This window comes from Astatotilapia calliptera, chromosome 22 (assembly GCF_900246225.1).
Source record: "Astatotilapia calliptera chromosome 22, fAstCal1.2, whole genome shotgun sequence".
NCBI classification, from domain to species: domain Eukaryota; kingdom Metazoa; phylum Chordata; class Actinopteri; order Cichliformes; family Cichlidae; genus Astatotilapia; species Astatotilapia calliptera.
In genome coordinates, this window is record NC_039322.1 from 17,233,367 (window position 1) to 17,258,936 (window position 25,570).

General features: G+C 39.9%; 1 protein-coding gene across 3 annotated transcripts in view; it reads right to left on the minus strand.

The window, feature by feature from the left end:
- LOC113014140 (uncharacterized) overlaps window positions 1–25,570 on the minus strand; it is a 57,693-nt gene that overhangs the window by 2,524 nt on the left and 29,599 nt on the right. Inside the window, exons 1-37 of one of the 3 annotated variants that reach the window (XM_026155465.1) lie at window positions 23,138–24,065; window positions 21,483–21,608; window positions 21,326–21,383; window positions 21,157–21,225; window positions 20,233–20,321; window positions 20,016–20,084; window positions 19,907–19,928; window positions 19,804–19,830; window positions 19,616–19,681; window positions 19,391–19,530; window positions 19,005–19,124; window positions 18,113–18,170; window positions 13,798–13,842; window positions 13,646–13,702; window positions 12,997–13,145; window positions 9,113–9,214; window positions 8,973–9,021; window positions 8,803–8,883; window positions 8,052–8,600; window positions 6,681–6,817; window positions 6,184–6,241; window positions 5,921–6,057; window positions 4,880–5,558; window positions 4,657–4,784; window positions 4,443–4,556; window positions 4,232–4,289; window positions 3,334–3,441; window positions 3,165–3,254; window positions 2,957–3,085; window positions 2,777–2,848; window positions 2,406–2,666; window positions 2,241–2,324; window positions 2,021–2,154; window positions 1,807–1,932; window positions 1,651–1,708; window positions 1,475–1,573; window positions 1,289–1,384 (exon numbers count right to left, since the gene is read on the minus strand). In XM_026155465.1, the coding sequence (XP_026011250.1) occupies window positions 1,289–1,384; window positions 1,475–1,573; window positions 1,651–1,708; window positions 1,807–1,932; window positions 2,021–2,154; window positions 2,241–2,324; window positions 2,406–2,666; window positions 2,777–2,848; window positions 2,957–3,085; window positions 3,165–3,254; window positions 3,334–3,441; window positions 4,232–4,289; window positions 4,443–4,556; window positions 4,657–4,784; window positions 4,880–5,558; window positions 5,921–6,057; window positions 6,184–6,241; window positions 6,681–6,817; window positions 8,052–8,600; window positions 8,803–8,883; window positions 8,973–9,021; window positions 9,113–9,214; window positions 12,997–13,145; window positions 13,646–13,702; window positions 13,798–13,842; window positions 18,113–18,170; window positions 19,005–19,124; window positions 19,391–19,530; window positions 19,616–19,681; window positions 19,804–19,830; window positions 19,907–19,928; window positions 20,016–20,084; window positions 20,233–20,321; window positions 21,157–21,225; window positions 21,326–21,383; window positions 21,483–21,608; window positions 23,138–23,263 (4,570 nt within the window). In that variant the 5' untranslated portion in view covers window positions 23,264–24,065. Of the gene's footprint in view, window positions 1–1,288; window positions 1,385–1,474; window positions 1,574–1,650; window positions 1,709–1,806; window positions 1,933–2,020; window positions 2,155–2,240; window positions 2,325–2,405; window positions 2,667–2,776; window positions 2,849–2,956; window positions 3,086–3,164; window positions 3,255–3,333; window positions 3,442–4,231; window positions 4,290–4,442; window positions 4,557–4,656; window positions 4,785–4,879; window positions 5,559–5,920; window positions 6,058–6,183; window positions 6,242–6,680; window positions 6,818–8,051; window positions 8,601–8,802; window positions 8,884–8,972; window positions 9,022–9,112; window positions 9,215–12,996; window positions 13,146–13,645; window positions 13,703–13,797; window positions 13,843–18,112; window positions 18,171–19,004; window positions 19,125–19,390; window positions 19,531–19,615; window positions 19,682–19,803; window positions 19,831–19,906; window positions 19,929–20,015; window positions 20,085–20,232; window positions 20,322–21,156; window positions 21,226–21,325; window positions 21,384–21,482; window positions 21,609–23,137; window positions 24,066–25,570 lie in introns of those variants that run through there. The other 2 variants (XM_026155463.1, XM_026155464.1) reach the window with 2 other exon arrangements.

Genomic DNA, 25,570 nt, shown 5'->3' on the forward strand with positions numbered 1-25,570 from the left:
AAATTAAAACTAGTTACTCAATAGAGGATAAGTTGTTGTCCCATCAACCACTTTAAATAGCACAAAAATCTAATTTATATTGGCACGTTCAAATTTAAAACTCAGAACAGAAATATACAAGAAATTCATACATGGTTCTGCGTTGAGCTCAAGTCAAATTTTATGTAGTTGGGAACAATATTATTATTTACAACTACCATTGAATTTGTAAGCTTGTTCACATACAGAGAAATACCAGTAAATATTAGCTAATATTGAGGGCAGTTTCATTTTATGGAGAGACAGCATATCAACCAAAAAAACAATAAAAACACCTTAAATAAAAGTTACATATTGATGTGTGTGCTATTGAGTGAAACAGGCATTTGATCACCACACAAACAAATGACTTAGTAGTAGAAACCCTTGTTGAATAACAGTGGTAAGACGTTTCTTGTAGTTGGCCCCCAGGTCAGAAATCTCCAGAGTGATTTTGGACCACCACTCTTTACAGAAACTAAAACAATAAAGTTGAAATAAAGCTTTTGAGTTGCCAAGCAGGAGCCAAGAAACAAAACTTCACTTCACCTCCCTTTTATTTTATTATTAGTATTTTTTTTTTTTTTTTATAAAATAGGATTGAGATCTGAGGTCTAGGCAGTACACAGGCCTGACTATTGGCCCCTCAACGCAGTGAGGTCATCCTGTACCCAGGAACTGGCCCAAAACAATCTTTTCTACCTCCAGTTTGACAATGAGGATGGTGTTCATATATTTCTCTTCCTCCAAACACAGCAGGTCGAGTTACCAAAGAGTGCAATTTTGATTTCCATCTGTCCACAGCACTTTCTTCCAAGTCTTCTCTGATGTTCACTGCCAAACTTAAGATGGGCCTGCACATGCATCTTCCTGAGCAAGGAGATCTTTGTCAGTCTATCACAGAATAGCGTGCTACACTGTGATGTTCTTGGCAACAACCTCCTAGTGTTTACTTTTGGGCCGATCCACCACCTCTCTCATGATCATCCTCACCCCACAAGGCAAGATCTTGAATGGAGCTCCAGACTGAGGGTGACTGAAGGTCATTTTATATTTCTTCAAATACTTATTTCACTCAATGACGTGCAAATCAACTGCAACTTTTATGTCATATAATTTTTTGGAAAGTTTGGTTGACATTCAGTCTCTCACCATCAATAAAAAACTTACATAAAAATTAGAGAAGTAAAAAACTCAGCTGGGCATCAAATAATTAATTCCCCCTGAGCCTATGGAAGAAGTTCAGTTTTGGAAAAGCGACCCCTCTCACCATTGTCACTTCTCTGGTATCGCTCAGCTCTATGAGCTGATTGCATTTCTGTGGAAAGAGACTCATTTGGAACTGGCCGCTCATCAGACCGCTGACCTGTGCAACAGAAAGCAGAGGTCACACTTCATACTCCTCCTCCAGTTAACATAAAGAAGATGAAACATCGATTTAGCCGTTTGGACTCACTGTTGTGCTGTGGTACCAAGACCCTGCGTTCATCGTTGTCCTGCGCCAGGCCCAGTTTACTTGATTTGTCCGTATGCATATTTTGCAAAATTTTTATAGCTGAAGAACAAACACAGTTACTGTGTATTCACTTCACCTAAACTGTGTGGACAGTTATAACTTGATCTTATTGTTACCTTCACTGAATGGAGCCGTCTGAACACGTTCATGCAACTCCTTTCTCAGCGTAGTAACCTGTGTACAAAAAGGGGGAAAATATTATTACTATTGTCATTGATGTCAAAGCAGATGAATCGAGCCAATCTTTATAGTATATGGTCTTAACAGTCTACCTTTGGACTTTCATCTTGCTCCCGCTCTGAGAGCTTCCAGGAAACTTTCTTTAAGAGTTCCAGTTTCTTGTCTAAAGGCAGGTCTTCATCCCAGAACTTGTGGAGAAACTGAGGGTATACTTTCCGCTGAAAGACATATTTTAAAATTGTAGGAACATATACTGATCACTTATTATTCAAACATTTGAAAAACCATTATTAGGACAATACACACCATGTATTCGAGCTGGTGCTCAGAGCTGACCATGTGCTGACAGATGTCGCGGTGAGAGAGCGCCTTCTCGCAGCACGTGCATAAGAAAAGGGTTTCCAAAGCAATCCCGCGGCACTCCCACACATAACCCTTACCTGATGGAGAAACACCAGGGGGCACAAAGAGTGAGATAAAGTAATGAGAGTGGAAAGGAGTTTCAGTGTAGGATGGAGACACCTACCAACAATTGGTTCAGCATCCAGTCCCTTTGTATTCAAGAAGATGGACAAATTGCTGTCAGAAGTAGAGCGCTGATTTCTTCCCTCTGTGGTAGCACAGACACAATACAGAGTTTTTACTTTCAATCATAAAATGAAACAACACCATCAACACCACCGTCACCAACCTGTTGGAGTTCTTAAGAATGCCTGTGATGCACTGTGCTCTTCTGATACTGGATTGCCTCTAGACACGTGGTCCATCTTCTGCCTTGGTCTCAGCTGGTTCTGCCCTTCTGGATGAGCTGAAGCAGCTACAGGGAGTGGCTCTGAGCAGCTGAATTTGACAGTCAAAGGTTTTTGTGCGCATGCTGGCAATGTCCAGTTGTCCTGAAATTCTTCACTCTTCGGCTGCTTTGGTCTGTGGTCTCTAGCGCCGCCACGAAGCTCTGCCAAAACAAAGTTTCTACATTATGACTAATGCTAAAATGAGTTAAAGCAAGAAGAGAACCTATAAAATGTTACAGAAGCAGAATATGTAAAAATGCTCTATATTTACCAGGACACTGCATTTCAGACATGACTTCAGTGCAAGTCTGAATCTCTACATCTTCCTCTAAATCCTCAATTTCTAAATTATGTAGAAGAGATCTATTACTTCAACTTTAAACATTTATTTTATGTGTGATTCTATATAAAAATTTTTTAAAAAAGCCAGTGACAAGCATGGATGCATTACCTGCAGTTTCCTCGTCTTCAAGCTCGTCCAGAATCATGTCATCAGATTGTATGTCTTCACCTTCCGAGCTGTGTCCGATTGGCTTCGATGCAGCCAGGTCTGCCTCCACTTTTGAGTTCGAGCTCATTTCTGAGTTAACAGAAACAAATAGAAAAATCATATTCAAAACCTTTCTTAAAGATATATTCATTTGCATTTGGGGTCTCACCTTCTTTCTGGATCAACAGTGCCTGGTGCTGGTTTTTGTTCTCCACCGCTGGACATTCGTAAGTAGAAAGTTCTGACATTTTATTTATCCCTAAGAGACAATAAATGCATTTTTGAAATCAGCTGCTGGTATCCATAAACTAGGACCTGTTTGGAGCTGTCTTATTTACCATCATCTGAGCTTGAAACGTCGCATGGACTGGCAGAGGCAGAATCAGCTGGGGAGGTTGATGAGAGCCGCAAGCTTCTCTGATTCATTGACTTCACATATTTGACAGCTGAGAATCAAAAGATGGACAGGAAAAGAGTTCAAATCTGTGACTTCTTTGTCTATAAACTACACATACAGTACACTCATCAGATACATGGCTAATTAGTTACTGTACATCTTTCTGAGGCGGCTAAGATCTTTTAATGTCTGTTGTACAATGTGTCTTTTGTGGCCATCCTCTATGCGTTTACATGCTAGGACAGCAGGTTGACAGTTGCAGATGCCGACAGATTCAATAAACTGATCAGCAAAGGCAGTAACGTTTTGGGGAGTGAGCTGGACTCGAGGTGATGTCGGGGACCGGTTGTTGTCCAAGATAAGGACAATGCTTGACACCACCTTCCACTCACTCTATAACATGCTGGCCAGTCACAAGAACACATCTGGTGAGAGACTGATTACCCAACTGCACCACTGCATGACACAGCAAGTTACTCCTGCCTGTGGCCATCTCTCTGTACAACTCCATGTAAAGTGAAAGTACACACTACAATATCTATTTAGTAACTTTGTAATATAATGTATCATTTACCATTGTTATTGTGTTGAAGCAACTGGACACAGTTTCCCCAGGGATTAATAAAGTAGTTTGATTCTGATTGCCAACTGTGAATTCTTCATGGCACAAACTCAACTCAATTCAGATTCTCTGAATGTTTGCTTAGTCATTCTGACCAAGCAGTAAAGTCTCCCCCTCCCCCCCAGACAAGGTCTGGGCTGTGTGCCACGTTTACAGTCTCAAGCATTAAGAGACTGGATTCTCCATTTTAGGAAAAAATGAATCAATCTTTCTTTACCTTCATCTTCTGGAAGATGAGCCAGCTTTTCATACATGTCCTTCTTCACTTTCAGAATCTAGCAGGATAAATATAAACAACTGTAATTGAAAGCTTTACCTTATGAGCTGTCACTTTAATGTTGTACTCTCATGTGTATTCGTTTTGCCACACATAATGTTAAAAATGCAAAAAATCTGTTAATTGTGATTTAAATTGTCTGTTGGTAGACCTGTGGTTTGCGAGGTCCGAGACTCCTCTCAGCCTCGGTCAAGGGGATCGCTATCTCATTCAGTTTTCTCTCCATCTCTGATGGCTTTGCGGTCCAATCAGGATACTTCGTTTTCTAATCAGGGAAAAAAAAGAAAACAAACAAGATCCAATTAACATCTATATTACTGAACTGCTTCACAAGCTACACTGCATAGACGCTTAAAAGCACGCACCACATATTTTTTCCAGTGGTCTAAGCTGATCAGGTGATAGTCACTGGAACTGGTTAGCTTCACTGAACACAGCTTACAGTAGACTTGCTGCTTCTCCTCACACGATACCACAATCAGCTCATTTAAGCCTAAAAAGTAACAAAAACACAGGCTTCTGGTTAAAAATGAAATAGTGGAAAGAAATTCACTTTTTACAAACAGAAATAATAACTTTAATACTTGCCTACTTTAGGAAGGCCTTCACTTGGCTTTGTCTTATTACTCATGGAGGTTTGGGGTGGCTCTGTGGGTGGCTTCTTGTGTTCAGGCCTGACAGACGTGCCCGTGGCCTGATGAGGAGCGCCAGGTTTGTTACTTTTATGACAATGTGATGCATTTGGCCCCACTGAATTCTTCACATGTACGGTCTTTGCAGAAGTCTCCACACTCTCAGGTCTAACTGAGGTTCTGGGCTTTTTAGCCACAGGTGCCATTTGAGGGGTGGCTTTTGTTTTTAACTGATGAGATGGAAACTTTTCACTTCTGGAGGAAGGTGCAGTTTTGCAAGTAGCCTCTCGCACCACTGTGGATTCAGTCTGAGGAGGTATTCTGTTTGAAGAAGTAGCCGTCACTCTCGATGGAGCTCCGGTTCTGCACACTGCTGCAGATTCTGCAGTTGACTTTGTGTTTGGAGTAATACTGGCTTTGGAGGCGGTTTTTGTGCCACTTGCATTTGACACACACAGACTTACGTTTTCTCCACTTCTGGGAGTAACTGAACAAGTGACAGATTTGTTAGCTGGCTTGGGGGCTTTGTTACTCTTTGTGCCCTCTTCAGTTGATTGAGGGAGGACTTGAGTTATTCCAGTGCCTTTAAATAACGCAGACTCCTCTTGGTCGGCATCAGTCACCATGTTCACCACCTTCACAATGAAACAATGGCATTTAGTAGCAGTAGTTAAGTTTTTTTAAGCAGACACAAGCATGCAGTGTTCAGGTTGTGGATTTCGACCACGCACATCAATGCAGTAAGGTTTGGTACCAATGTTATCTGTTTGAATCTGTGCAAGTATCTCTGTTTAAAAAGTCAGTCTCTGATCCTATGTGTACCAGCTAGCAGGCAAACAGGGTTTGGATGGAGCCGGGAAGGAGAGCTCGGTCAGCTCTAACATGAATACATTTTCCTTCATCTCTTTAGTTTGTGCCTTTACTTCAGAATTTTCCATTATTGCAAATCTCACATGAATATCACGCATAAACTCTATTCATAATACACTTCACTTACCTTCACGCTGCCCTTTGTATTGTCATCATGTTGGTCGACTGAAGTGTCCACAGGTTTTACGCAGGTAGGAGCTGAGGATGAAGGGAATGTAGACCCAATGTCCTGCTGAGTTTGAAATGCCTTGACTGTCTCTATGGCTGTAATGACAGTGGGATAAAATGAGGAAATTCTGCACTTTGGTAGTTCTGTCTCTCCAAATTAGCTTCACTAAGGTGAAGTAACAACAAAACAACCCAAACACAGAAAGCAAGGTGCATCCTTACCTGACTGAAAGCTTTGTTTTGAGACCTTACTGTAAACTTCTTCATTTACATTAACATCCTGCAGTCAAAACAGAAATAAAATTAGTACCCCAAATGAAGATTTTAATTTTGGATATTAGTGTGAAAATATAATATATTTAAGGTTCAGACCAAACTTGAGCTTGTATATTTTTTTATGCTAATCGCAAGTAGCTTTTATTTTGGTTCCCCTTTCTCCAGTTCAAGTGAACACAATATTTTTAGCCTGTCAAACATATTCTTCCTTCCTCTTGAAGAGCTAAGCCACAATTAAAGTTAGAGAAACTTCAATTATTGCTCCCAACCATATGATCTCAGAAATTAGGCAGCATATCAGCTTCTTAGATCCTTCTGTTAAATCGAGTCTTAGAAACTTCGATGTCAAATATGACACCGAGTGCAATGCTCAAATATAACATATGAGCATTGCACTGAGATAAAAAAAAAGAAGCCCAACTTAAAACTGAACATGTACTCACCACCAGTGGCACCTTGTGATGGTCAAATCCAGTCAGATGGCTGACGATGTCCTTCTCTGAGACCTTCAAAGAGCAGGACTCGCAGAGGTAGACAGGCTCATGCTGAGGACAGCAGCATTTAAGCAGAGCGATAAAACCTGTGGGACAGATTTGTTTACCACTAACACTGTGGAATTAAAAGAAAATATCTCATTGCTAACTTGGCTTGCATTAGTGCCACCTTATTAAAATTTTTATCAAGTGCGTAGTTGTAGTTATTTTATACACTTTGCAAATGCGCTCAGTCCTTTTGAAGGTCATAACCTTTGTCTGGCGTGAATGTCCAGCTGATCTATTGTGTAAGGTGATCAGAGCACAAAAAGGCCAAGGCAAGCAAGCTTACAGACACAACTAACTGTAGATGAAGTTCTAGGTCAGAGGTGAGAGATACACTTTGCTTGTAACTGCATAGCAACAGTTGATGCAAGAGGTGTTAAAATAAGCATGAAATGAACAAGTCAACAGGAACCATCTGGAGGGGGAGACTTTTGAAACAAACAGCATGTTATATTCTTTGTTGACGCAAGAAGGGGCCGAACCCTGACATATTAAAACCATTTTGAAGAAGTGTGCTTTTTAGCAAAGATCTATGCTGATGTTACAGTATACATCTTCCCACACGTGTGCTTAATAAAATCATCGTTTGATTGAACTCATCGGAGCCAGTGTTGGTTTGTTCTTATTCCCAATATCAAAGAATCGGGACAATACCATCCATGTTTTCCCCTTCTTAGAATATTTTTAAATAAAAATACTTAGCTCTCCTTATAATCAAAAAACAAGGCATAATTATTAAAATAAATAAAAATCTATTACACATTATTGAGAGCTAAGAGGATGTCAAGAGATTTTCTACATTATACAATATAGCCAAATCTCTATAATACAATATAATCAAGTGTGCCTTATATTTTGTGTGTTCATATATTTTCACATAACCAAGCTTATTGTTAAAGAGAACATAATGCATTCCTTACTTCAGTGTGTGATGTCAGATAAGCATGATATACTTCTGCATTGTTATTTTCAGTGTATGTGTGCAAGGTCAGATAAGCTGAGATAATGCCTGACCTCTCCCCTTTCTGTTAAAAGAGGAAGTACTATGTAACTTACTTTCACTATAAATAAAGCAACCGAGCCTGCACTCGGTGTGTGTGTCTTCTCAGAGGCATTCACCCGTGCGCACGTTTCTAATACTCTCTGAGTCGGTCTGCAGTGTCTTATTTCTCTTACTTGTGTTTGAACAAATGTCTACCCCTGACAGAGGAGAAAACCAACTCTCTTGACATATCAAAACAAAAACAGTAAGATGGTCAGTAAAACCTTCCAAACCTTTGTCAATTGCCGCTTTGCAGGCTTCATCTTCATTGTTCTCCTTCTTTATGCTAATATCAGACATTTTTGGGGCTTTGTCACACGAGTCTTCTGTGGAGGTCCGACGCTGTCTTTTAGGGCCCATTTCTCTCCCCACACACTCAGTAGGACACGAGTCCTCTTGCGATGTTTCAGACACACTGTGCTGTCTCTTTCTTTCCATTTCTTTGTAATTCTTCAGCTGTGCTGGGACATCTTTGCTACTTCTGCCATCTTCTATCCCAGAGTCTGCACCATTATCTTTGTTGGCATTGTGGCAGCTTTGCTTCGCCCCAGCTGATCCTTTTATTTTAGCCTCTTCTGGCTCCTGCTTTATTGCCCGACACACCTCACCTGGACTGTTCATCACTTCTGAAGCCGCTTCACTTTTCAACCCCGAGTCATTTTCACTTTGTGTCGGTGTGTCACGCTCTTTTTTGATTTCTTCTACACCGACTGTGTTGGTGCTGCCATTTTTCTGACAGACACCTCTCACGCGTTGCTCGTCTTTTACAGTTATCCTCGGAACTGAGACAAAAAAAAAAAAAGGATATACAAGTCAGTCTGAGTACAGTTGTCATATTAGGTATCCATTCTGTAAACTAAAAACAGCAAGTCAGCTTTCCAAATAAAGACAATGCAATGCCACCCTGGGAGCCATGCATGCACATTTTCTGCTTGGACAATACTGAACATCTATATGATTCTTAAAACATTTTAGTGTACTTACCCAGTTTTCTATGAAGTTTTATTTGGGGTTTAAGCTTTTTGTTCTCAGTTTTCCACTTTACACGTTCCAAGATTTTTGTTGCTGGAAAAGAACACATGAAAAGTGTCCAACCCAATGTATCTGCAGATGCCACTGAAAAAAAAAACATTAACTGCAACATAAATACTCACCTATAACGTAGGAGTATGGCTCCGTAATGGGACGCTGCAAATATATTACCTTCGAGAGAAGACCGATTCAAAAGCATAAGTGTGGAAAGAGCAAAAGTTTAAATTAAATCAACCATCTTTATCAACCTAGTAGAGAATACCTGTATGTGAGATTTATTGTGAATTGTTGCTGCCTGTTTTGCCAAGTCCAGTAATGTCTCTGCATCAGCGCTGGAATCCAGTGAGCCTGGGTGGAAACGGTCCTACGCACAGAGATGAACACAAGCTTTATTGACATGTCTTCAGTTCAGTTCTCTGGGATTCATTTCTCTACATTATTTGCATTTACTGGACACTTCAGACAGTAGGAATTAAACCTGATACAACATTTCCAACTTTCATCACTCAAGCTTCTGTGGAGCAGGGAAATTATTTTACTGCTATTGTTAAATAATCATCATTATTACCATTGCATTAATAATATAATCTGGAGTTTATATTGCATTCAGGGGTTGAACAGTGTGTGTCTTTCAGAAAGGCTAAAAGTCACAGGCTGACAGGAAACAGGCTTGCAGAGAGTTTGCAGAAGCAGGAAGTTATTTTGAGCAGCAGGCTAAGACGAGGCTTTAACAATGTAACAGATAGCTTTAAGATGGCCTTAAGATGTTTATGATGATGTTAATTTTGCATTTCAGATGCAGTTATAACTATTGTGTACACAATGCATATCTGTGCTTATTTGAGTTGATGTTCAGGTTCTTTAAAGGTCTTAAGCTTCACTGACGTGACTGTTCAGGTGATACATGCTGAGGGAAAACTAGAACATAGAAGGAATTGCAATACATGCTTACAAAACACTTATATATCAGGTCATTTTATATTAAGGTTTTAAGTAGAAGTTCTTGGTTAAAACATTTATTTAGTAGAAGACATACATATAGTCTCAGTGAGCCTCTGGTCTGGTGAAAGGACAGAAGTGCAACAGGTGAATTGAGAAAGAGCATTTGAGGACGAGACACAGACAGTTAGTAGGTGAAGAGGTGACACAAAGAGCATGTGAGGTCAACACACACACACACACACACACACACACACACGAGTTAGATTTATTTAGAGGAGAGATTAGTCATGTCTCGGCAAGAAAGAGGAACAATTCACTTTAAGACAAGAACGGAAAGTACCAGCCATGAAAATAGAAGATGATCTTCTGGGTTAAAAGTCATTGTGGTGTTGATCTGATCTATGTATAAAATGTATCTGTGACGCATGAAGGGGCGTCAGTAAATCAAACCCTGATGCTATAAAAAAAAAAAATCTGTGTATGCTTTGAGGAAGTCGAAGACTACTTGCTGTCTGCGTACAGAGTTGTCTTCCCACATGTGTGTATTCATTAAAAATCATTGTTTGACCAAGACCTTCTGGACCAAGGGTGGTTTGTACTCTCCCTCCTCAATTTTGAACCTTAACAGATTCATTTCTCTACATTATTTGCATTTACTGGACACTTCAGACAGTAGGAATTAAACCTGATACAACATTTCCAACTTTCATCACTCAAGCTTCCTTTTTCCTGCAGTTGCTCATATGACTCCAAGCTGCAAGCTTTTACATAGTCTTCAGCTAACATTTGCTAATAAAAGTTTCTAAACTTTGTTACAAAGACTGATTCTTTAAGTGAAAGACTCAGCATTAGTCCTTTTTAGTTTTACTAAACAGTTACAGAAGGAGGAAGAAAAAAAAAAGCCCATTATAAACCATTTTATTTAAACATTTTGAAATAGTCTCAGATTTGATTTGAGAACAGAAATGCAGGAGGAAGAATACACTGCTTCTGGTACCTCCTGTCATCATTTTCTTCTAATTTACTGCAAATCATGAAAGTAAAAATACTGGTTCATACTGGAAAAGTGAGAGTGCACTATAAAAAATGTATTTATCTCACAACACATAGGTGTAAGACGAATAGTGTGTAAGTGTATGTACCAATATCGTACCAAGAGTTCTCCACATACAGCTCTAACTGAAGTGAGAGATTGAGACCACATGCACCCTCAAGTTTCTCTGATAGCAGGCAGATGGGATAATTGGCTTGGGATACACAGTGCCAAGGGGCCTCGTAGGAGATAGAGCTGGAACCATATAGGGAGAGCTGGAAAGTACTAGAATTTCTGAATTCCTGGCAGGGTAATGCAGGGCAGACACTGTGCGATTTTTTTTCAGTCGTGCGATTCAGCTCCTGCTCAAACTGTACGATTGACTCGCAGGGGTTAGAAGTTTGTAGGTCACGATGCAGGGTCTCACACTATACGGCCCGATGCTCTGATGCGACCTGAGTGCTCAAACTGTGCATCCATAAACTGAAGGTTATAACAGAAATTCTGTCGCTTGCTCTCCCTCTGTCTTTCACTCACACACCACCACCATCAACTTTGCTAAATTGCTAATTTAAAACATTGATCAGGCAGCTGTGATTGAGCAGCATTGTAAATCCAACTATTTTCACGGTTGTTGTGGCCGTGATAATTTTTTGAGGCCACATCGAAAGGGCTCGGATGAGCTTTCCAAAGTTCTAAAAGTGCCTCCATCGGTTGTGTCCAGATCACACGCTGCACTGCCGTGCTACTCCGTCTTTTTCACCGACTTTTATATGCTTGCGCGTGAGCAGTGTGAGAAGCTGCAGTGACACCCTCACTACGTGACCTATGAACTTCTAACCCCTGCGAGTCAATCGTACAGTTTGAGCAGGAGCTCACGACGGTTGATGAACGGGAGCTGGTCGTGAGGTGTTAATCGCTTCTCGTTACCCCACGTATACTACAGGATGCACGATGAAGGCCAAAATCGGGCCGATCACCAAAACGGTCGCACAACTGAAAAATCGGCTCAAAATGGGCCAAAAATCGCACAGTGTCTGCCCAGCATTAGGGAGTCACTGATTCAGCGACCTTGGTAGAGCTTCAATAATTTGGAGGTGCTTTTTGTCTAGCCTTTTCAGTTTAGTGAACTTGTATTGAAAAAAGAAAAAAAAAAAATCCCCTTTGCCATCCTGTGGGATTTTTTGCACCCTTTAAAATAAATTAGGGATAATTTTGACAAGTGTAGTTTAAACAAATTATCAGTTCTCTACCTCAAAGTTTGGGGTTTCCAAATCTCAAACTCTGCTGAGATTGACCATCAAAACATTTTTGGGATGACTTTAAAATAGTCCACATTTTAAAGCCATTTAAAACAAAAGCCCAAAAAAAGTGGGGCGGGTGGCGACCACCACCTGTTCTGAAGATTGACTTAGTAATGACATTTTATCAGCAGAAACAATGTTTACAAGTTAAAAAAATAAATGTAATGCAGAATTAATTTTTTTAGAAAATATTAAAATTACTTTTACCCTAATTTTATTGAATTTACTGAAACCAGTAACTCGATACAGAGCTGTCCCATAATTACATAATCACGTTCTTTCCATCTGTTGAATTAATAACTACTGACTAGCTTAACAGGATAATGTTACTGTGGCTAATATGCCTGGTAGCTAACAAATTAAACTAAAGATTATTGTACACTCACCTGGAAAAGAAAAAAAAACAACAAAAAAAAAAACTGCTGCTGCTTGCACTTATTTAAATAAATTATCTGTTAGTGGTGTCTTTTTGGCAGTTGTTTAAGTGTTAAATAGAAATTAAATAGAAATAAAACCTAAAGTGATTAAATTAAGTTGACATGGAGTCAATACTTTCCCCCAGGGTCCTAAGTTCCTCCTTTTTAAATTTAGAGTTTACCAAAAATATACAAGTCACTCTTCCACGGTACACACTTTACTCCTTTGTATCCAATATCCAAATCAGTATCATGCATCGATGCATGCAGACATGGGTAAGTGGGCCTGCTGAAGTTCAGAGCATGTGAATGGAGAAGGAAAGTGATTAAAGTTGGTTACTGGTGCCACTGCCAGATGGGCTGTTCTGAGTATTTCAGAAACTGCTGATCTACTTGGGATTTTTGCAAAAAAAGAGAACTTGGATATTCAAAATAAAAAGAAGATATTCACCAGGAATTTTGCCACATGTTCACGGCTGAATGCATGGTCGTAGCATTCGTGCTCTGACAGCCTCCTCTCACAGAGCAAACACAGAAAATGTGCTTCTGGGGAATTGGGTTCTTTGACATATAAATCATACATCACGATGAACTCGATGCCTGCAATGAAGAGATTAAAAGGAAGAATGAAAACAGCAGTTACAATCTGAGTAAAAATTTATTTCTATAGCACCTTTAGAGATAAACATCCCAAAGGGCTTCAGAACAAAATACCCAAGCACAAAAACAAAACATTAACCAAACCAAAGTCTCAAATTATTTTATTTTTTTAGCCGTTTCTGTTATAGTGCCAGCATGTTTGGGGGAGACAGACGCCATCAGATCCCCTCTTTAGGGCAAACACGTGTGCGGATCACTATGAATATAAGTATGGATGGGAGCGAGGAAATCTTTTGTTGCACTGTAGAATGGGAGATGTCAGCCTGTGTGTGAAATAAATATCTCAGACTTTCTTGGAATTACTCTCTTTATCATCTCCTTCCTCAACTCAACCAGCATCATTACAGTGGGATACAGAATTGGTGATATTCACTCTCTTCTGAGTCATAATAAGAATATTTTAATAGAGACCTTGACAGTCTTATTCTAGTAGTACTTACCAAGTAGAGGAAATGATTCATTTCCTTGGAGTTTGCTATATGTTTGACAAGGTGGAACTGCAGAGGCATAAACAAAAACAACCAAAAATCATTATTTAAAGAAAAAAAGTTTCAATTTAAAAAACAAAAATCAAAACCAACTTATCACTAACCTTCATTCTTCAAGACCTTGTGCTGTTGTTCAAGTCCCTCCAGTACTGCAGTCAAAACAAAATTTTATAAATCTTGTTTTTTCGTTTTAATCCCCCCCCTAATAGCAATGCTCACTACAGGGTGCATACAGAATTTTATCAAACACGTAAACATTTCTACATGTTCAAGTTTCAGATTCATCTTTTAAAAAAAAAAAAATAATAATTAAAAAAAATGTATTAACATTTCCCTCATCAACAAGCACAGAATGTCTGGCAAATATAAAACAAAAATAAAAGTGTGCAGGCACAGCAGCAGGGTACACAAAAGCCCCCACTTGTTTGCTTCTAATAGACCAGCGGTCCCCAACCTTTTGCGCCACGGACCGGTTTGTGCCTGACGGACCGTCCTTTAAGGAGTCGTGGATAAATACAACAAAATAAAACTAGTACCGGTACCGAAAAAAGAAGACTTATTCATAACACACGTGAAAAGACCCAGGAAAACAGAGTTAACGAAATAACGCTAAGAAAACAAACAAAAAAAAACGATAAAAACCCTGAAAACCATACATTTCACACCCCAGTCTCAACTCTCGCGGCCCGGTCCCAAATGACTCACGGACCGGCCCGGGGGTTGGGGACCGCTGTAATAGACACACCATGTGCACTATTTTTGATATTAGAACGGACTGCTCAGCATCTCTGGTCTCTTCCTGTTATTCAATCACTATAGCCAAGTACAGCTTAGCAACTCAGTTAATATAAAAAAAAAAAAAAAAAAAAAAAAGGGTATTGCTCAAAGTTACCACAGACCAAAAACAGGATGTTAACCATGAATCACTAGCAACAGTGCAATGTGAGCATGTAGTGGTTAGCACAGTCGCCTTATGCACGAAAGGTCACCCCAGGGTGAGACTGAGCAGAGATACAAACAAACCCAGCCTGTGTGGGCCATGAGCGCCAAGCTCAGATAAATGGGAGGGTTGTGTCAGGATGGGTACCCAGCATACCAAATCAAATATGGATCCACCCCACTCCCAGGGAGGAGCTAAAAGCACCTCTTTCTATAAGCATTGAATTGCATACTTATGTAGGAAGGACACTCATACTCCACAACTGTTTGGTGTATTTTGTATGATTTACAAAATTTTAAACCCAATGTGAAATTTACATATTTATTCAGTACTTATTCACTTTATACTTGAGTAAAATTTATCTGGCAGCATCGATCTACCAAATGTGGCACACCTTTGTTCGGTTTGCCTGATTCTCTATGGCAAGTTTTTTTTGCTGAAGCATTTAACTGCTCAGGCCGAGATCCTGAGCAGAAAAGGTTTTCATTAAGAACTGCCAAAGCTATGCACATCTGTAGCAATCCTTGATGCACGTTTCCCACTTTGGCCAAATACTGGTTTTTTTTTTTTTGCTTCTCATGCTCTGTGAAATATTCAGGTAGTTTGTGGCAAACTTTGAGTGGGCGCTTTGGCAAAAGTGGTCTTTTACCAAAAAAAAAAAAAAAAAAAGTCTCTTACAGAAATGAACTCTTCCATGCCCACCCCAGTGTACAAATAAACACTCCTGCTTTGTCGCCCCCATTATATTCAGGTCTTATTTGGCACAGTTTTCATCATGTTTTCAGTCATAAAATCTCCTTCTTGAGTCTTAGGTTAAAACACAAGTTTTGTAATCTCCGTATAAGGAGTTGTTTTTCAGAGCAGAGTACTTATTTTTGGTCAAGCCCAAATCATTTTCCCCCCCCCCAGTTTGACAGATATGGTCTTGCTCAAATCATTTAGCTAACAAAGTTCTTCTTAACACATGGATCACACAACATCAGAATAAGTAATGAATAACTGAAAGAATGTGCAGCAGGCAGTCAGTTTGGCTGGACAGCCATGTCTTAAAAGACTGCTGGTGGTTCCAAACCCTTTTCATTGGTACTACTGCATTCTTCGGCACCTTCATACCATATAAACGTTACTTTAGTCTTTTATCTCTAACTTGGATCTCGACAACGACGCCGTCTCATTTTTCAAGTCTGAGAACAAATGTTTTGGAAGTTTGGTTTTTACTTCGACATAACTGAGAACTCACATGAATACTTTTGTGCCTTTCCTAATTTAATTCCCACACCATTTTCTTGATGATTTTTCCTTTCACCTACTACACTAGCTAAACACATCCCTATGTACACATACAACTTCATACAGACATGAGCACACAGACACACAGCATAGGCACAGCCCTGAACACACATACTGACGGCCATATAAAGAACTTCCAGCTTTGGGCACGTTTGCATGCTCAATATATGGTTCTGGTTCAGACCTATCTGTGAATAAATAATAAAAAATAAATATATATTTAAGTCTTTTTCATTGTCTGGAGATGGATCTGCAAATTTTGATTTTGCACACTAGATGGTCTTCCTGACTGGGATGGACAAACCAAGGAACTTATGTGTTAACCACTACACTACAGGGAGTGCAGAATTATTAGGCAAATGAGTATTTTGTCCACATCATCCTCTTCATGCATGCTGTCTTAGTCCAAGCTGTATAGGCTCGAAAGCCTACTACCAATTAAGCATATTAGGTGATGTGCATCTCTGTAATGAGAAGGGGTGTGGTCTAATGACATCAACACCCTAGATCAGGTGTGCATAATTATTAGGCAACGTCCTTTCCTTTGGCAAAATGGGTCAAAAGAAGGACTTGACAGGCTCAGAAAAGTCAAAAATAGTGAGATATCTTGCAGAGGGATGCAGCAGTCTCAAAATTGCAAAGCTTCTGAAGCGTGATCATTGAACAATCAAGCGTTTCATTCAAAATAGTCAACAGGGTCGCAAGAGGCGTGTGGAAAAACCAAGGCGCAAAATAACTGCCCATGAACTGAGAAAAGTCAAGCGTGCAGCTGCCAAGATGCCACTTGCCACCAGTTTGGCCATATTTCAGAGCTGCAACATCACTGGAGTGCCCAAAAGCACAAGGTGTGCAATACTCAGAGACATGGCCAAGGTAAGAAAGGCTGAAAGACGACCACCACTGAACAAGACACGCAAGCTGAAACGTCAAGACTGGGCCAAGAAATATCTCAAGACTGGTTTTTCTAAGGTTTTATGGACTGATGAAATGAGAGTGAGTCTTGGTGGGCCAGATGGATGGGCCCGTGGCTGGATTGGTAAAGGGCAGAGAGCTCCAGTCCGACTCAGACGCCAGCAAGGTGGAGGTGGAGTACTGGTTTGGGCTGGTATCATCAAAGATGAGCTTGTGGGGCCTTTTCGGGTTGAGGATGGAGTCAAGCTCAACTCCCAGTCCTACTGCCAGTTTCTGGAAGACACCTTCTTCAAGCAGTGGTACAGGAAGAAGTCTGCATCCTTCAAGAAAAACATGATTTTCATGCAGGACAATGCTCCATCACACGCGTCCAAGTACTCCACAGCGTGGCTGGCAAGAAAGGGTATAAAAGAAGAAAACCCCATTGAGAACCTGTGGTCCATCATCAAATGTGAGATTTACAAGGAGGGAAAACAGTACACCTCTCTGAACAGTGTCTGGGAGGCTGTGGTTGCTGCTGCACGCAATGTTGATGGTGAACAGATCAAAACACTGACAGAATCCATGGATGGCAGGCTTTTGAGTGTCCTTGCAAAGAAAGGTGGCTATATTGGTCGCTGATTTGTTTTGGTTTTGTTTTTGAATGTCAGAAATGTATATTTGTGAATGTGGAGATGTTATATTGGTTTCACTGGTAAAAATAAATAATTGAAATGGGTATATATTTGTTTTTTGTTAACTAAGTTGCCTAATAATTATGCACAGTAATAGTCACCTGCACACACAGATATCCCCCTAAAATAGCTAAAACTAAAAACAAACTAAAAACTACTTCCAAAAACATTCAGCTTTGATATTAATGAGTTTTTTGGGTTCATTGAGAACATGGTTGTTGTTCAATAATAAAATTATTCCTCAAAAATACAACTTGCCTAATAATTCTGCACTCCCTGTATGGAGCCACTGCCTCCTTTCTGACCCCCTCCTCCCCCCAAAAAAGGTCATTTAATATAGTTCTGTTAACATGGTCATTCCTGAACAGATCATTTTTCTTTGTTTTAATCAAAGAACCTGAAAAAAACAAAAAAAAAAAACAAAAAAAAACAACCTGGTTTAAATAATCAACAGAACACAAAACTGCACAATGGTCATAGTGTTGCTCTGAGGTTCAGTATTGTTTGTGTGAATAGAACCTTTTTCTACTTTATTACAATGCCTTGCATTAAACTAAAGCTGTCTGTATATATATAAAAAAAATATATAGTTATAGTTCTTACCTTTTCCAAAAGTAGGAGGGCTGAGCCTGTAAAATACTGACCATGGCATATCAAGAACCTGGAAAACAAAGATTACATTGTTTTTAAAATATAATATATTTTAAAAACAAACAAACAAACAAACAACAGAAAAATTTAATGATAGAGTCAGCAGGAAATGATTCCCCTTACATTAACGGGTGTTTTTAAAAATTTGGGATTTTCCTGCTTTAATTTTGAAACATATCTTCTGTTAGGTTTTGTATTGTTGATTGTCATTTATGCTTAGAAATATCTACTTATATATGCTTAGAGTTTTATAATTAGTTGTAGATTGGTAGAGGTTTGATCCTTGATAGTCTGCAAAGACTTTGTGTGCATTAGAGAGCACTCTGGGAGCATGGGAGAGGTCGTACCTTCTCTTATTGTTTTATGGTAGAATAAACGTGGCTATATCTGTTTTAGGCTAAGTGCCTTTTGTTTAGATGAACTGCTGGACTTCCAGACCAGCAGGTTTAGGGAAGTCATTTATGGGGTCACACTCTGACCCCCCCCAACACACACAGGCAAGGTACTCTTTGTGTGTGTGTACACGTCGTATGTTAATGAACCTATGCATATTCATGTAACCTCAATAAAAGAGCAGTGTTACGGGGGAGCGGACGAGAGCAACTGGGGTCAAGCAAAGGAACGGCGTTTGTCCGGTACTCTCCCGTGCACGAGAAACATGAAGAACTTTGCCTACTTCGTGTCTTGCTTTGCTGTGTAATTATATTGTCTTCAACGTTCCAACGAATAGGTTCAAGCTACAAACCTATCATCTTCATTCACATAAAGTGAATGTTAGTTCAGTTTTAATTTCTGGATTTATAAAAAGAGCTGAGCCCCCTTGGTTCATTAATTTGCATTTTACCTTCAGAACCACCTCCTTTGGTCTTGCCTCAATCTCTTCCTCCCACGCCTTTGCCTTTAGTGTTTGATCATCCTGCAGATTCTCCCAGCCGAAAGGCAGCCGCCAGGGATTCTCAAACAGCTAAGAGTAGAAGACAAGAGTCGCTCATTACAAACTGTATGTTTCATCAGAGCCCGTCTATGTAATATAGAGTACTGTGCGATCAGGGGCGTGAGCTGCCCCTAATTTCTTGATTTTGTAAGGAAAGCTATGAACTAAATGTAGGAATTAATGTGATACTTGTGATATCAGTACACTGGAGCAACAGCCCAAATAAAAATATAATTTCAGCTACATCACTGTCGCTTATACTAATCAGTGCAGTAAATAATAACTTAAAACCTCACCAGTGTGTGCACAACATGTTTTCGGGAGTTTAAGTGTGGCTCAATCAAGGACTGACAGACACACTCCTGACAAGCAAAGCATATGTAAAAAGGCTCTGCATCAACTTCTGTGGTAATGCAGGACACAATCAAGGTTGTACCTAAAAGAAAAACAGAAACCAAAAAACAAAATTATATCAAACATTTTTCAAATCTACCGTATGAAAACACAGCGAGCAAACTTACCAATGGCTGGCTGTTTTTTCTTGAAGCACTCCATGACATACAAGTGTAAGTGAAGGAAAAAGTGAGCTGTGATAAAGAGAATGAATTGAGCAACAGCAGAAGGCCATCTGTGACTTTTCTAAAATACAACTATACAAATATGTGAAAATAATGAGTTCCGTGATAGCAAATCAAATACGTATGTGTACCTTTTTTCTCATAGCCTTCAATTCCTTCTGTTGTAAGAAGAAAAGAAAAAAGTTAAGATCTAATTTGAACTCTTATTACACAAAACATGAAAAAGAAAAGTACCTTCAAAGAGTTTCCACAACATCTGGAGAAGATCAAAACAGAGTTTTTACTACACGTTTAATTAGCAAATCTCAAAAAAACACTAAGAAAATCAAAACAGTCACTGTACCTCCCTGTGTCTTGGATTTGACAGATGATTGAGATATTGAGATATGTTTTTCAACATCAGACCGCAGTCCTGTTGCAAAGAGACAGATGTGAAACAAGACTGTCCAGACAGTCGGTGCATTGGAAATTTAATTTTTTTATTAAAAAAAAAAAAAAAAAAAAAAAAAGCAGCCAGCGGTACAGCAGCAACATAAAGGCTATTAAGGACAAATTATCACCTGACACAGCAGTTTACATCTTGGGTAGTATGCGCGCAGCTCTGAAGGTTCGCTTGCAGGGGCCGACTCATTTTTGACAGCATGATACTCTGAAAAGAGAAAGTATTGTAATGACATTAAAACCTTCAAAACAGTTTTTTTTAAAGGACATAAAAACATGGATTTTCTGTCAACTGATTTCTTTAATGAACTTATTTTGTTTTGGTGAATTTTTGGCAGGTCCTAAATTTTGTCTTCTTTAGACAGTGTGTCAGTTTATTATACTAACTTATTATGCTGCCATTTTACACACGTGTCCACCTTAGTGTGTGTCTGTGGCCCACATTTAGGTGAAGCGGTGTGGCAGCTCGATTGGTGCCGATATAGTCTCGGTGAGCCAACTGTGTGGTTTATGTTCTTAACTATAACCAGTTTTCACTTAATTAGAAGTACAGATGCACTGCATAGACCAGAGTATTGGGACAGACCTGTCATCAAATTCAGGTGTTTTCAGTTGCATTGCCACAGCTGTATCAGATCAACTGATTAGCCATGCAATCAAACATATGAACACTTGTGAACGAACAGGGCGCTTTCTGGAGCTCACTGGATTTGAACGTGGTACTGGAATAAGAGGAACTTGTTACAGCTGGTATGCTTGGGAAAAGTCTTCCCTGCTAGATATTCAACTGTAAATTGTGTTGTTGCTTTTCTGTCACAGATTTGCTCTCATTTTCCTACTGATACAGAGTATACAGCATTCAGATAGAATATATAGAGTAAAATTACAAATAGTCATATTGGCTACAGGTAGCTGAAAACTCTACACATGTACAGTAACAAAATATACTTTTACTTCAATTTGAACATCTCCAAGTTTGACATAGCTGTGCTGAACACAGCAGTTACTCAAGTCTGATAGCATAAGACTCCCTGATACATTACCCAGCTTCTCCCCTGGTTTGATGGCTGGTTTCAAGCTGCACTTCTTGATATATTCCAGGGTCGTCAAAGCTACAAGATCAATTGGCACAACATTACTCTACACTGCACTAAAAAGCCAGTTTGTGCAGATGAATAAATCCTAAACCAAGGTTTAAAATTAGACACCCACCTTCTGTGTAGCTTTTAAAGTTTACGGACTTGAATTCAGCGGGCTCCAGGCTCACTTGCTACAGCAACAAAATAAATAAAATTGTATTTTCACATTAAGAAAAATTAACGCCTCCAATCATCTTAAAAGCCTGAATAGAAACCTCACATATACATACTTTCAAATCATTTTTTCCATGAATCTTCTCCGCCTGCTTTGCCAAGTCAAGCATCATGGATTCAAAGGAGGGATTGTACAGCGAGTAGCACTCTTTTGACAACAATGTAGAGGGATGCCACACTTTCTGCAAAGACATTCAAAGTAATTTACATATTACTCCCCACCTTTCTACAATGAAGGCCAAACATGGCTGTTCTTACATATCGTTACAGAGTCGCAGGAATGACAGAGCACCACAGGTACATTCATATGGGGGAAGAAAAAAAAAAAAAAAAAAAGTACACTCAATCGAAATGGAAATAACTTTCCCATTTTATCTGCACAAGAAAATAATGGCTGTTCTGTGAAAATCACATTAACCTAGATGCAGTAATTCAAGCAAGTTAGCGCGATAGATATTAAAATGACCACACACACACACACACACACACACACACACACACACACACACACACAGGTCATGAGCATGAGCCCAGCACAGAGCTGATATACTCAAACTGTCAAACAATAAATAACCAAACCGGCATGTCCTTGGACAGTGCACGCAGGCACAGAAAAAAGGAAACTCCCTACCACCCAGCCAACCAGAGATTCAAACCAATGAACTTTGTTACGCAGCACTCACTTCCCCACCACTCTGTCTTGTAAATCTTTCTACTGACAGTGAAGTCATTCAGATTGGCCTGAGGCTTTTAACCCACTTTTCATCAACTGGCTGCCACAAGAGCAGATCAACCGATACAAAACCTCCAAATTTCATTGCTAAAAGCAACTCACAGTCCTTGTATCTACATCAGAAAGAGACGACTGCACATTTGATTTGTAAAGGAAGTATGCTGGGAAAAGCCTTCGTTTTAAAAAGCAAGTACACTTTAAGTATAAACTATAGTTTACCAGTGAACGCAGGCAAACAGACAAATCAAAGACAGAGTTGGTTACCCATCATAGTAACAGTAAGTCGTTTAAAGCAGAGGAACCTCGTGAACTATAAAACTGAAAACGTGGTAAAAATACAATGGACTGCCTCTGCCTCAGGGCTGGGCATGTGGCAGATGTAAACGCTCTAAGAAGTGTCTCAAAGATAAGAGACTGTTGTGGAACGGTCTGGTGAGTCGAGTACAGCTGGGCTGAGAGGCAGAGCTGGAAGGCAAAGACGAATCCTCTGGACACAGGACAGGCAAATGCTTGAAATCTGCCTGAAGATGCTCCTCTAAACGGAGGTCACGGACCATATCACCCTCTGGAGCCAGAAGGCAGCTGGCCATGTGAGACGACACCTGCCATCAGTTTTGCTCCAATGATGCTGAGGACAGGTGAAAGTTGGAAGGGACACAAAGGAAGGGAGGATTTAGGAAGAGAGAGAGTTGAGATCCAAAGGGACAGAATCTTTTTGGAAGGTTTGATGCAAATAGTAGTGGAAGCATTCCCCATATAGGGGATTCCTGGGAATTATGAAGGGAAGCTGAAAGATTCTTTGCAAGCTCATAAAAAGGAAGCTAGCAGGCTGGAACCAACAAACTGGAGGCTCGGGGCTTGACTGGAAAGGAGACCATCGTTGGCTTCAAAAGTCACTGGAATATTCCAAAATGAGCACAAAAGGCACCCATCTGTCACATGCGGGTATTCTAAAAACCTGAGCTTAGAAAAAATTACCAATACAGTGGGCTTCAGTTTGCGTTGAATCTCTTCAGGGATGTTAATGCTGGAGAAGAGACTTCTCCTTGAAGACAGCACCTTCTCGGCTCTCTGCAGGAGCAATCCACGGTCCGCTGTATCCATTGTTTGCCAAATTGTTCTGTGACCAGCTCAGTTCAAACAGACGATCCACATGCAATTCCAAAAGGAACTTAACAAAAAGCGAGCTTCTCTTTCAGAAAGCTGATACAAAAACCACTTGGTCAAGTAAAACATAGCAAGAGAGCCAAAAGGGAAAACAAAACACAACAGGTGAAAACAAGTAATCCCCAAAGAAAACCAACACCAAACAGGAACACACAAGGAAAAAAATCTGAACCAGGAATGGCTGGAAAGTTTGAGTACTGAATCATACACAAACAATCTAGCAAATGAGATGGGCAAATCAAGAAACTTATACACAGGGGGGGCTGATTGGATAATCAACCACATGTGTGAAAGATACAAAAGCAGGAGTAACCATATGTAGACACAAAGGGTAAGGAATTTACAAAATAAAACAGGAAGTCGTTTGAAGTGATGTCACAGAGGGACACAGAGTGACTTTGGTGGGTGGAGGGAGTGAACCAAACATAAATCAAATCTGAAATCAAAGCCTAGATTTCAATCTCAAGCAAACTGGTGCCAAAGTGGTTGACACTACCGCGAAGCAGTCGCAAGAAGATCTTTCTGATGAAAAGGGTATTATTGACTTCTGAGGTGGAAAAAGTGTGCTTAATTTCTTTTATTAATAAATTTATATCTATTGATCATTTTGCTGACTGACTGAAAGAGTCTAGCAGTGATGTTCAAGCGTACCACAATTAGGTCCAGGAGCTGAATCAAAGAATCGTATTTGCTTGACGTAAAATTGTAAATAAATAAATAAATACTGTCATCACCCACCCCACAGATGGATCTTTGTTTTTCCAGTGGTATCACAAATTCAATTTCTTGATGCATGCTCAATCATCCAGGTAAGTAAATCACCAAAGGTTGATTCTGTTCATCTGGACGTAGCGTTTTCAGAGGAAGAAACGTTTCGTCACTTATCCAAGTGACTTCTTCAGTCTCAGCTGACTGCAGGTTTCCCCAATCTTATAAACAGTACATTTGCACAATGACTGAAGCCAGCCCACTGAAGGAACAATGGGCTGGGAGGTCAGTTTTTTCATCAATAATTATGCAAATTCTCACAACCATTGATCAACAACCACTGATCAAAGCCCACTGATCAATGGCCATGAGTACCATTCACAAACCAAGTGTGTTTCCTTTTAGAACGGTCTTAATTCCACCTACTTCACATACAAGTGTCAGTTCTACAGGCAGAAACAGGTATGTGGATGACACCTGGGTGAAAATCAAATCTCAGGACGTACCACATTTCACGGATCACATTAACTCGGTGGATCGACACATCAAATTCACCAGGGAGGATATGAAAAGTGGCAGGTTAGCCTTCTTAGGCTGTGAGATTTCCATCAGTAATGGGGGACCTCTAAAAGCTGATGTGTACCGTAAACCTACACATACAGATCAGCATTTAAGGTTTGACACTCATCATCCACTGGAACATAAACTGGGTGTCATTAGGATGTTACAACATAGAGCGAACACCATCCCCATAGACACAGTGGCCAGGGAAGAAGAGGAACCTCACACCAAGAAGGCCCTGAGTAAATGTGGTTATCCCAGCTAGACTTTTGTCAAAGCTGGGAAGGCGCCAAAAGAAAGCTCCAGCCAATCCATGAGAGAAGGACAACCGCTGCCAAAGCGAAAACCTGTAGTGATCCCTTATGTTAAGTCTAATTGTTGAATGTGTCATTGTGTTTCTTAAATTTGTAAAGTTATAGTTCAATCTATAGGATCAAGACATTCCTTTGTCTCTGACCACCTCTCCAGCCACTCCATGCTGGGGGAGGCTTTATCACAAGCACATCCCTTGTGAAGATTCTGTTTGATGTTAATTCCTGCTTTTATGATCCTTTTGGTGAGCAGGAAGTCACGCACACAGAGACACACGCACACACACAGTACCTTGTCTTTGTAACCAAGGGGGGGTGCTTTTGCTGTGATGTGTATTGTAACAGTTGTCAATAAAAAGGCGACGAGGACAGCTGCTCTTTGAAGGATTTGGGCTAGAGATAGGTGAGGAGTGTGAGCTCAGTGTGAGTTAGTCTTGTAGTTTAATTTGAAGATGAAGAGTTTGAAAGTCTGCATGATGACGCATCCACTCATATCTCAAATCTTAACTTCCCATTACATCAGCCCGACTACTTCAAATCATCTGATTGCCTTCTAAACAACTCAGCTGAACTCTCAAACTGTACAATTTGAAATCCTCTAAGTTACAACTCATCTCAAGCAATTAACTTAATTAATATGGTCTTTGATGCCACTGCTACTTAC